Source organism: Trichomycterus rosablanca, chromosome 2 (genome assembly GCF_030014385.1).
Source record: "Trichomycterus rosablanca isolate fTriRos1 chromosome 2, fTriRos1.hap1, whole genome shotgun sequence".
Lineage (NCBI taxonomy): Eukaryota > Metazoa > Chordata > Actinopteri > Siluriformes > Trichomycteridae > Trichomycterus > Trichomycterus rosablanca.
Window position 1 is genome coordinate 8,979,189 of NC_085989.1, and position 10,753 is coordinate 8,989,941.

The 10,753-nt window shown below is 40.3% G+C and overlaps 1 protein-coding gene across 1 annotated transcript; it reads right to left on the reverse strand.

Annotated features, from left to right (window-relative positions):
- Positions 1–3,818: 3,818 nt before the first annotated feature.
- si:ch211-232m10.6 (uncharacterized protein LOC572203 homolog) lies at positions 3,819–9,132 on the reverse strand. The gene is made up of 6 exons (XM_062990036.1): positions 8,937–9,132; positions 6,913–7,113; positions 6,076–6,123; positions 5,776–5,934; positions 4,319–4,430; positions 3,819–4,227 (listed from the first exon to the last, which is right to left on the reverse strand). The coding sequence occupies exons 1-6, from the start codon at positions 9,130–9,132 to the stop codon at positions 3,819–3,821; spliced, it is 1,125 nt and encodes a 374-aa protein (XP_062846106.1).
- Between the last annotated feature and the right edge of the window lie 1,621 nt (positions 9,133–10,753).

A 10,753-nucleotide genomic window follows, 5' to 3' on the forward strand; every position in this document is an offset into this window, starting at 1 on the left:
GGTAGTGTGTTTATCAATCTTTTCATTCAGTGCAGGTAAACCTTATTAATCCAGCACATGGCTTAGTGTTTAGCCAAAATGATTATTATTATGAATCCTCAGGAAAGTGAAGGGAGGTTAGTTTATGTAAAAAACAAAACATAAAAAAACTTTAATGTCTATACTGTATATTGTCTCTACTACTTAATGATATGGCATTATGTAATGTATGCTAATATAATGTACTGTGTGTTAACAAGAACGGCTATTAACAAGTCATTATAAATATCAATCTTCCACTTTATATACCAGATTGACATTAAAGCAGATGCAGTAAATGTAAACGCAGTTGAAAATACCCAGAAATTGTACAAATGTTTATTATTTAGCGTTTAATATTTCATTCACTGCTGCCTGTCCCATATGAGAACATGACAGCGCCGGGTTTGTTTGGAACTATTGGAGGGTTACATGAACCACGTGACCGCGTAGCGGCGAGATCAAGGAGTGTCGCAACTCTATCTACGGCTCTGCCTACCACCACTGGTCCTAGTACCTGGGTGGTACGCTTCTTTGGGGCTTCTCCACACCGTAACTCTCCCGGATGTGGGGAAAACAGTAACGGTGGACTCATCAGAGAACAATACATGTTTCACATTGTCCACAGCCCAAGATTTCCGCTCCTTGCACCATTGAAACCGACGTTTGGCATTGGCACGAGTGACCAAAGGTTTGGCTATAGCAGCCCGGCCGTGTATATTGACCCTGTGGAGCTCCCGACGGACAGTTCTGGTGGAAACAGGAGAGTTGAGGTGCACATTTAATTCTGCCGTGATTTGGGCAGCCGTGGTTTTATGTTTTTTGGATACAATCCGGGTTAGCACCCGAACATCCCTTTCAGACAGCTTCCTCTTGCGTCCACAGTTAATCCTGTTGGATGTGGTTTGTCCTTCTTGGTGGTATGCTGACATTACCCTGGATACCGTGGCTCTTAATACATCACAAAGACTTGCTGTCTTGGTCACAGATGCGCCAGCAAGACGTGCACCAACAATTTGTCCTCTTTTGAACTCTGGTATGTCACCCATAATGTATAAACCTATAAACATCAATCTTCCACTTTATATACCAAATTGACATTAAAGCAGATGCAGTAAATGTAAACGCAGTTGAAAATACCCAGAAATTGTACAAATGTTTATTATTTGCCGTTTAATATTTCATTCACTGCTGCCTGTCCCATATGAGAACATGACAGCGCCGGGTTTGTTTGGAACTATTGGAGGGTTACATGAACCACGTGACCGCGTAGATCAAGGAGTGTCGCAACTCTATCTACGGCTCTGCCTACCACCACTGGTCCTAGTAGGCTACAGTTTGATCAACTTAGTCAAAATAAATCAACTTAGTCCAAATAAAACAATTTTATATGCTGTAAATGTAAAGAAAAATAAAGTATTACCGATCTTTAGGTTTGTGCTGCTGTTTAAAAGAGGAACCCAATAAACACGAAACTATTAAGTGTACAACTACACGGAGTCATGGTGTAAAAACGTAAGGTTAGACTCAAGTTAAACCCTATCAATTAGTATTTTCATTAAAGTGATTAAACTTACCACTTCGACGATAGACTGAAAAACTAGAGATCAGATACATCAGACTTTAATGCGACGTTATTTTTGTTCTAATGTGGAACGCTTCTCTGTTACGGTTTAGTTCACCTGAGTTACTTCCGGATTCACCTTGATCGCTTATTCCACTCCTTATGTGTCGTTTGCAGTGTCGACTCACTGAACAGACTCTTTTAGGAAAAGACAAGAGGGACGTATGTAAAGGTGCACTGGTCAATTCACTGATCAGCCATAACATTAAAACCACCTCCTTGTTTCTACACTCACTGTCCATTTTATAAGCTCCACTTACCATATAGAAGCACTTTGTAGTTCTACAAGCACTGACTGTAGTCCATCTGTTTCTCTGCATGCTTTGTTAGCCCCCTTTTATGCTGTTCTTCAATGTTTAGGACTCTTCCAGGACCACTACAACTACAGAGCAGGTATTATTTGGATGGTGGATCATTCTAAGCACTGCAGTGACACTGACATGGTGGTGGTGTGTTAGTGTGTGTTAATTTCGTTATACCTGGTATAATGACAATAAAGATAAAGATTTAAAGATAAGATAAAGATTCTGATTCTGTTGTGCTGGTATGAGTGGATCAGACACAGCAGCGCTGCTGGAGTTTTAAAACACCTCACTGTCACTGCTGGACTGAGAATAGTCCACCAACCAAAAATATCCAGCCAACAGTGCCCCATGGGCAGCGTCCTGTGACCACTGATGAAGGTCTAGAAGATGCCGCCCCGTGTTACTGTGTGCCTTGCACCCATTGAAAAGCTGGGATAGGACAGTGAGTGAGTGAGTGAGTTTACTTTGCGACCAGTAGATACAGAATTTTACCCTGTGTACCAGCATTGACAAGTTGAATCATAGGGGTCATGGTGGCATGGGTCCTGGAAACCTGAATTCGAATCTCGATCTTGGCTTAAATGTTCTCATTGTTTTACTCAGGGTGTGCTTTGCATGTTTCTATTTATTTCCTTAAAACATGCAAAATAATGCTCTGTTTAGGGCAGGATGAAGCAGGTAGTAGAAATCAGTGTAATAATACATATTAAATGGATATGTTATTGATTTTATACACATTTTAGCAACAAGTGTGACAAACAACTGCACTCATAATTGGGGAGTGTACGTACATTCGTTTGTTCATATAGTGTACTTTATTACTGTTTTCCACTATTGACATTAAGAAGGTTCAAAATGATATTACATATAGTACAGATTTATATACGAGGGTTCTTCAAAAAGTTTCCACACTTTTTAAAACTATATTTATTAAGAATTTCATATACAAAGTACATCACTTTTCTACACAGTCACCTTCTGATGTACTTTTCCCAGCGTCGTACCAACTTTTTAATGCCATCAGCAAGAATGCTTTTGGTTGAGCGTGTAGTCACTGATGCACCACTGCTTTCACATCATCACATAAAAATTTTCTTCGCCTTAAAGCTTCTTTGAGCGTCCAAAAAGGTGGAGCTAAATAAAGGTGAGGAACGTATTGAAGATTCCTTGTTTCTACACTTACTGTCCAATTAATCAGCTCCACTTACCATATAGAAACACTTTGCAGTTCTACAATTACTGACTGTAGTCCATCTGTTTCTCTGCATGCTTTGTTAGCCCCCTTTCATACTGTTCTTCAATGGTCAGGACCCCCACAGGACCACCACAGAGCAGGTATTATTTAGGTGGTGGATCATTCTCAGCACTGCAGTGACACTGACATGGTGGTGGTGTGTTAGTGTGTGTTGTGCTGGTATAAGTGGATAAGACACAGCAATACTCACTGTCACTGCTGGACTAAGAATAGTCCACCAACCAAAAATATCCCGCCAACAGCGCCCCGTGGGCAGCATCCTGTGACCACTGATGAAGGTCTAGAAAATGACCAACTCAAACAGCAGAAATAGATGAGCAATCGTCTCTGACTTTACATCTACAAGGTGGACCAACTAGGTAGGAGTGTCTAATAGAGTGGACAGGGAATGGACACGGTATTTAAAAACTCCAGCAGCGCTGCTGTGTGTGATCCACTCATACCAGCACAACACACACTAACACACCACCAACTTGTCAGTGTCACTGCAGTGCTAAGAATCATCTACCACCTTATATATACTTGATATTTATGTTTACTTTTAATCATGTTTAGGCATGTCCTAATATTAATACATAACCATCCAAATCCAAGATATTCCACCGTCCAGATACTTTCAGCATATTTCATCATCCTCTTCCCTTTCTTCTCTCTTTAACACATCGTTCATTGTGTCCATCTCCCTCTCACAGTCCTCACACCCCTGTGACCCACACCCTTCCACCATTACCAGACCAAATGGGTTCATTCCTTCTTTCAACACTCCAGTTAGGCTCTCCTCCCTAGAGACCAGTCTGTCAATCAGTATACCCTGCTGGTAGTTCTGAAGAGGGTGGTTGATGGCGTAGACGCCGTCACCAGCACTGACACTGACTATGTCTTCATAAGGGGGAGCATGACTTGTAGCGCGGGCCTCCTCCAGACGGATGTGAGCGCGGCGCTTCATCTCAATCAACGTCTTGGTATAAGAGTTGAGGGTGCAGACAGCGGCAGCCATACAGCAGCTAAAAGAAATCCAGGCCAGACTGGACAGACAGGGAGTCAGGGTTCATTAAGTTGAAACTGGACAACCATAAATAAAACCAAGTTAAGGCAAAATGAGAAGACGAGACTCACGCAAATGACCAGCCATAGTCCCAGGACTGTGGTCTCCAGTCTTTAGGGCCGATGCTTACAGTCAGTTGGAATACAGTAGTGTACATCATATGTGCCACCATTCCCATCATCCCTAAAACAGCAGTGTTGGAAATATAAGAATAATGTAAGCAACCTTTTTAGTAATAAAAATCTTTCTTATGACCGCAATATTACAACTCCGAATCAGAAAAACTTTGGACAGCATGGACAATGCAAATAAAATAACAATGCAGTGCTCCTTATATTTACTTTGACTTGTATTTCATTGCAGACAGGATGAACCTGAGATATTTCATGTTTTATCTGCTCAACTTCATTTCAGCCATTCCTGCATTTTAGGCCTGCAACACATTCCAAAAAAAGTTGGGACGGGGGCAATTTAGGGCTAGTAATGAGGTGAAACAACTAAATAATGATGTGATGTCAGCAGGTGATTGTAATCATGGTTTGGTACAAAAGCAGCATCCAGGAAAGGCTGAGTCTTTAATGAGCAAAGATGATCAGAGGATCTCCAGTTTGTCAACAAATGTGTGAGAAAATGATTGAAATGTTTAAAAACAATGTACCTCAAAGAAAGATTGGAAGGGATTTGCATATTTCTCCCTCTACAGTGCATAACATCATCAAACGATTCAAGGAATCGGGAGGAATTTCAGTGCGTAAAGGTCAACGGCGCAAGCTTAAGCTGAACACCCGTGATCTTCGATCCCTCAGACGGCACTGCATCAAGAACCGCCACTCAACAACAGCTGATATAACCACATGGGTGAGGGATTACTTTGGCAAACCTTTGTCGAGCACTACAATACAGAGTTACATGTACAAATGCCACTTAAAACTTTACTGTGCAAAAAAGAAGCCTTATGTTAACCATGTCCAGAAGCAGCGACGACTTCTCTGGGCTCGGAGGCATCTAGGATGGACCATCACACAGTGGAAACATGTATTGTGGTCAAATGAATCAGCATTCCAGGTTTTTTCTGAAAAAAAAAAAAAAAAGGACGTCGTGTGCTCCAGACCAAAGATGAAAAGGACCGTCCAGATTGTTATCAGCAACAAGTCCAAAAGCCCGGGTCTGTCATGGTATGGGGCTGTGTCAGTGCCCTTGGAAAAGGTCATTTACACTTCTGTGATGGCAGCATTAATGCAGAAAAGTACATTGAAATCTTAGAGCAACATGTGCTGCCTTCAAGACGTCATCTTTTCCAGGGATGTTCATAAATTTTTCAACAAGACGATGCAAAACCACATGCTGCACACATTACAAAGGCATGGCTGCGGAAGAAGGGTACGAGTACTGGACTGGCCTGCCTGCAGTCCTGACCTGTCCCCAATAGTAAATGTAAGAAACTGTGTTGTTTATTATTATTGGTATTTTCCATACAGTCCCATCTTTTTCTGAGTTGGGGCTGTTAAATAAATCCACATTATGTCACCTGACAGAACAGTGCAGATGGCAGCAAATGCATTGATCTTGAGGGCGTACATCTCTCTATTTAGGCAAAGTAACAGCAACTCCACCCACATCATGAGGAATCCAAATGCTAGCAGAGTGATGTACGTGAACTCGGAGAATAAAGAAAGCCAAAGAACCCCTGCAGATATACACAAAACAAAAACTGACACGCCAGTAGCTGACATTCTTCTTTATAGTTCTTTATGGTAAACTATGGGTGTGTTTACAGGGTCGTTAGAATCACATGCTGTTGATTAGTTAACATCTAAAATGTGTTTACCTTGTGTTTCTCCAGGAGTCAGTTCAATAAAACTTCTACATATCTCTCCTGGAACAGAAACAATGTCACACTTTTATTGGTTTATTATGAATTTGTTCTTGGTTGTAGCTTTTTTGAATAAAAACTTTCTTCACCCTCTACCCACACAAAATTTACAGAAATGCTACGGGTTATCACAATTTTGACATGCAATATAGTTAAAGTACTATGTCAATTCCTAGAAATGCATTTACTATTATTGTTGATGTAATTATATGTGTGTCCTGTGTACACTGTAGTCTGAGATTCCTGTTCTTGTCTGCCAGTAACGGAACCTGATATAATCTTCAGCTGTTGTGCACAATACGCCTTAAGGTTTGACATGATGTGCATTCCAAGATCTTTCAACAACAAGCCATTTCTGCCTGAAGAATTTTAGTTTTTCACACCTAGAAACCATTGGGAGTCACATTTGTTAGTTAGTTAGTAAGTAAGTAAGTAAGTAAGTAAGTACGTAAAGTACATAAGTATGCACGTAAGTACGTACATACGTAAGTAAGTAAGTACGTAGGTAAGTAAGTAGGTTAGTAAGTTTGTAGGTAAGTAAGCAAGTGAGCAAGTACGTAAGTAAGTAAGTATGTAAGTAAGTACGTAAGTATCTATTTATCTGTCTGTCTGTCTGTCTGTCTGTCTGTCTGTCTGTCTGTCTGTCTACCTCTCTTCCTCTCTCTAAAAGGTCATTTTACATCTACAGTTAACATGACCATGTATATTATAAATTAAAGGACAGGCCAAATAATTAATTCTGATGTTTCTTAAATAATAATAATAATACACTCAGATATAACAAGTTCCTACCTTTACCATCATGGTGCTTCTCACAAGACAGCCAGAAACCGGTGTGAAAGTATCTGAGCATGTACTTGTCCTCTCCTGTCTCCCACATATAGTGGACTGCGTTGGCCAGCTTCTTCGCTCTTATTCGGGCTTCTTCCTGCTTTTGCTTTGGGGACATCGTCACATTGGATATAGACTTTTTGGGGTCTAGAGTTGGGCTCTCTGTGCTCTCTGGGTTTGGGGTGCGAAGAGTTAAAGAATGCATAGATACAAGAAAAAGTCACTATTGTCAAGATAGAATTCATTTTTACAGGTAAAAACTAAAGAAAAACTAGAGCTTTGGGCTATTGAATGAAAGGTTGTGGGTTTGAATCCAGGCTCTACTGTGCATTTACTTTTGGGCCCTTGAGCAATGCTCTTAACCCTGTCTGCTTCAGAGGTGCTGTACAATGGCTGACCCTGCACTCTGACCCAAGCTTCCAAACCTAAATCCTATCTGTGAAAAAAAATTAATCCTCTATTACAAGCATAGCTGGACATACAGCATTTGCATGCGAGTGAGGGGGGGGGGGCAGCCTTTTGATTACTGGTCCAATACATATTAATACATTAATTAAAAGTTATGATGACATCAAAATATAACTAAGTAACTAGATACTGGACTAGTAATCAGAAGGTTGCTGGTTCAAGCCCCACCACTGCCCCGTTGCCACAGCTGGGCCCCTGAGACCCTTAACCCTCAATTGCCTAAAAACTGTTAGTCACTTTGGATAAGTGTCTGCTTAATGAATTAGTAGAAGAAGTGATATGGACAGCATATCACATATATTGTGAATTTCCCCACTGTGGGACTAATAAAGGATTATCTTATCCTATCTTAATACCGTAAATGTAAATGAATGATCTTCCACAAGATCTAGGATCTGTAGGAATTTGTGTCTATTAATTCTCAAAACAGCATTTTTGAGGACAGGCACTGACGTCTCACAATTAAATTCATAATAACTCTGAAAGGAAGAATCATTTATAGGTGAATCACTCAAAGTTACACCAACTACAAATGAGACAATTGATAATTTCAATTTAAATGGTGTAAACTGGTTTTTAATAGGGCTGGCTCAATACCACTTTTTTTATGTCCAATATCTGCCGATACCAATCCGATACCGTCATTTCTCCTCTCAAACAACTAAGCAGTAATAATACATGTCTCAATGCACCATGGTTAAACTAGCTATCTAAATAACAGCACCATACAAACATTTAAAATAAAAAGTGCAACTTTATCTTTATCTGTATTTATCTGCTTAACGACGTGACATCCAAAGTGTCTACAATTGGAAGATGTGGATGTCAATCAAATGAGATGGACCAATTAGAATTGACCCAGAGTTGAGAATTTCCATTAAAGTTCTGTCACCGGGAAATGGTGTAGTTTGTTTTATTTCATAACACTAATGGATTAATCGTTGAGGATGTGAGAGATCTCCAAGCCAGGACAAGATAGGTGAGCGGTTTATCATTTATAAAGCGATTTTAATTGTGTTTAAACAGTGTTTTTAGTTGTGGCTTAAGTAGATCAGTGTATTTTAATTTCGGAATGTTATTTACATTAAGCAACAGTATCGGATCGGATAGTTTTTTTTGGATCGGTGCCAGCCCTAGTTTTTAATGTAAAACATATGTGTGCTAAAGTAATCCAAAAAAATACTGTTAGGTAAAATATCAAGGTGTCCATAAACTTTTGTTAACTTGACCTTCACTTCTGACCTCTGTGTTACAACAGTGGTGCTCATTTCAGTAATAGGTTACCATAAAACCTGTCTCAACATTCTTATCATTCTCTTCGGGCCAGGCAACTAAGCTTGGACACACATACACATGTTATCTCCTCTATATAAACTCAATCCTCCCAGTAATAAACTGGAAGCTTCCCGTGCACACTCAGACTCATAGTAGCAAATGACACTGGAGTAAAAATACGAGCACCAAGATTTCTTGATGTTCTAACTAATACTAATAAGTTGCAATACAATGCGTCTTACCAGTAATATAGGGATGACTGTTGTTCTGGCCACAGTTCTTCATTTTAACAGGAGACAGGCAGAGCGGTTTTACCACCTTGTGCGTCCCCTCACACCAGTAGGAGGTACAGAAGGCCAGCACGGAAAGAGCTAACGCTAGAGAGGTTAGAGACAGGGACAACAAGGAACGACTGCGCCTGGACATGCGTTTCAACATAATACCATGGAAGAGAGTAAAACAAGGGAAGAGAGAGAGAGAGACGGGGAATACAAGGGTTTGTGAGGGGTATAAAACCCCTTAAGGGCTTAAAGCTAAAGAGACAAAAAATAAATGGGTTTGATTGGTTCAGAATAGCTCATCTGTGTGGGTTGTTGGTGGGATGGTTGAGAAGGATTAAGATTAGCAGTGGGATATATATGATTTAGAAAGTAGTAAACTAAACAGATGAGCTGTAGAAATAAATAATGTAAGTATAATAGATCAGGAAAACTGTGTAAACAGAGAGTTAAGCAAGACAGGACAAGAAGAAAGACAGATGCAGTGAGATGACAACAGACTTTAGATGCTCCTTAGTAGGATCCAGCACTACATAAATGGTAAAATGGTATAGTTCTTTATAGATCAAGAATTTTCCAACATGGCTTGAAGTTTGAAGGATCCTCAAGCATTTTGCCAAATATTTAGGTAACACAAGCAAACCAATCCCTGGTTAAACCGTATTTTTGCCATCATCACTACTAAGAAACCTCTGCAAGGCCTTTAAAAGTATGTCACAATAACGTACAATAACGTCTTATAATCTGATCTTCTTTCCTTAAGTCCTTTGAGTGATTAATTTCCTTGACAGATTAAGACTCCTGTGGAAGATGATTCTTATTTAGTACGTCTGATTCGGCATCATTATCTTCATTTAATCCTTTTGAATCATTGTAATCTCTGATAAAAAGCTGCACTCCTCCATTCTTTTGGTCTTGATCTTGCTTTGCAGTCAGTCAAAGTACCTGAATCACATAAAAAAGGACCGATTAGGAATATTATGAGAAACAAATGCTAACAATACTAGATAAATTCAACTTAAATGGTGTAAACTGGTTTTAAATGTTAAACATACACTGATCAGCCATAACATTAAAACCACCTCCTTGTTTCTACACTTAGTGCCCATTTTATCAGCTCCACTTATAATATAGAAGCACTTTGTAGTTCTACAATTACTGACTGTAGTCCATCTGTTTCTCTACATACTTTTTGTTTTAGCCTGCTTTCACTCTGTTCTTCAATTGTCAGGACCCCCACAGGACCCCCCACAGAGCAGGTATTATTTAGGTAGTGGACTGCAGTGACACTCACATGGTGGTGGTGTTAGTGTGTGTTGTGCTGGTATGAGTGGATCAGACACAGCAGCGCTGTTGGAGTTTTTAAATATCGTGTCCACTCACTGTCCACTCTATTAGACACTCCTACCTAGTTGGTCCACCTTGTAGATGTAAAGTCAGAGACTTCAGAAAGTTGGTCATCTTCTAGACCTTCATCAGTGGTCACAGGACACTGCCCATGGGGCGCTGTTGGCTGGATATTTTTGGCTGGTGGACTATTCTCAGTCCAGCAGGGACAGTGAGGTGTTTACAAACTCCATCAGCGCTGCTGTGTCTGATCCACTCATACCAGCACAACACACACTAACACACCACCACCATGTCAGTGTCACTGCAGTGCCGAGAATCATCCACCACCCAAATAATACCTGCTCTGTGGTGGTCCTGGGTCCTGACTATTGAAGAACAGCATGAAAGGGGGCTAACAAAGCATGCAGAGAAACAGATGGACTACAGTCAGT

Coding starts and splice junctions, on each gene's coding strand:
- si:ch211-232m10.6 (XM_062990036.1), bottom strand. CDS start 9,132: ATGTTGAAACGCATGTCCAGGCGCAGTCGTTCCTTGTTGTCCCTGTCT. Junction 4,431..5,775: donor CATCTGCACTGTTCTGTCAG/GTGACATAATGT, acceptor CTGCTGTTTTAG/GGATGATGGGAATGGTGGCA. Junction 4,228..4,318: donor GACTATGGCTGGTCATTTGC/GTGAGTCTCGTC, acceptor CTGTCTGTCCAG/TCTGGCCTGGATTTCTTTTA.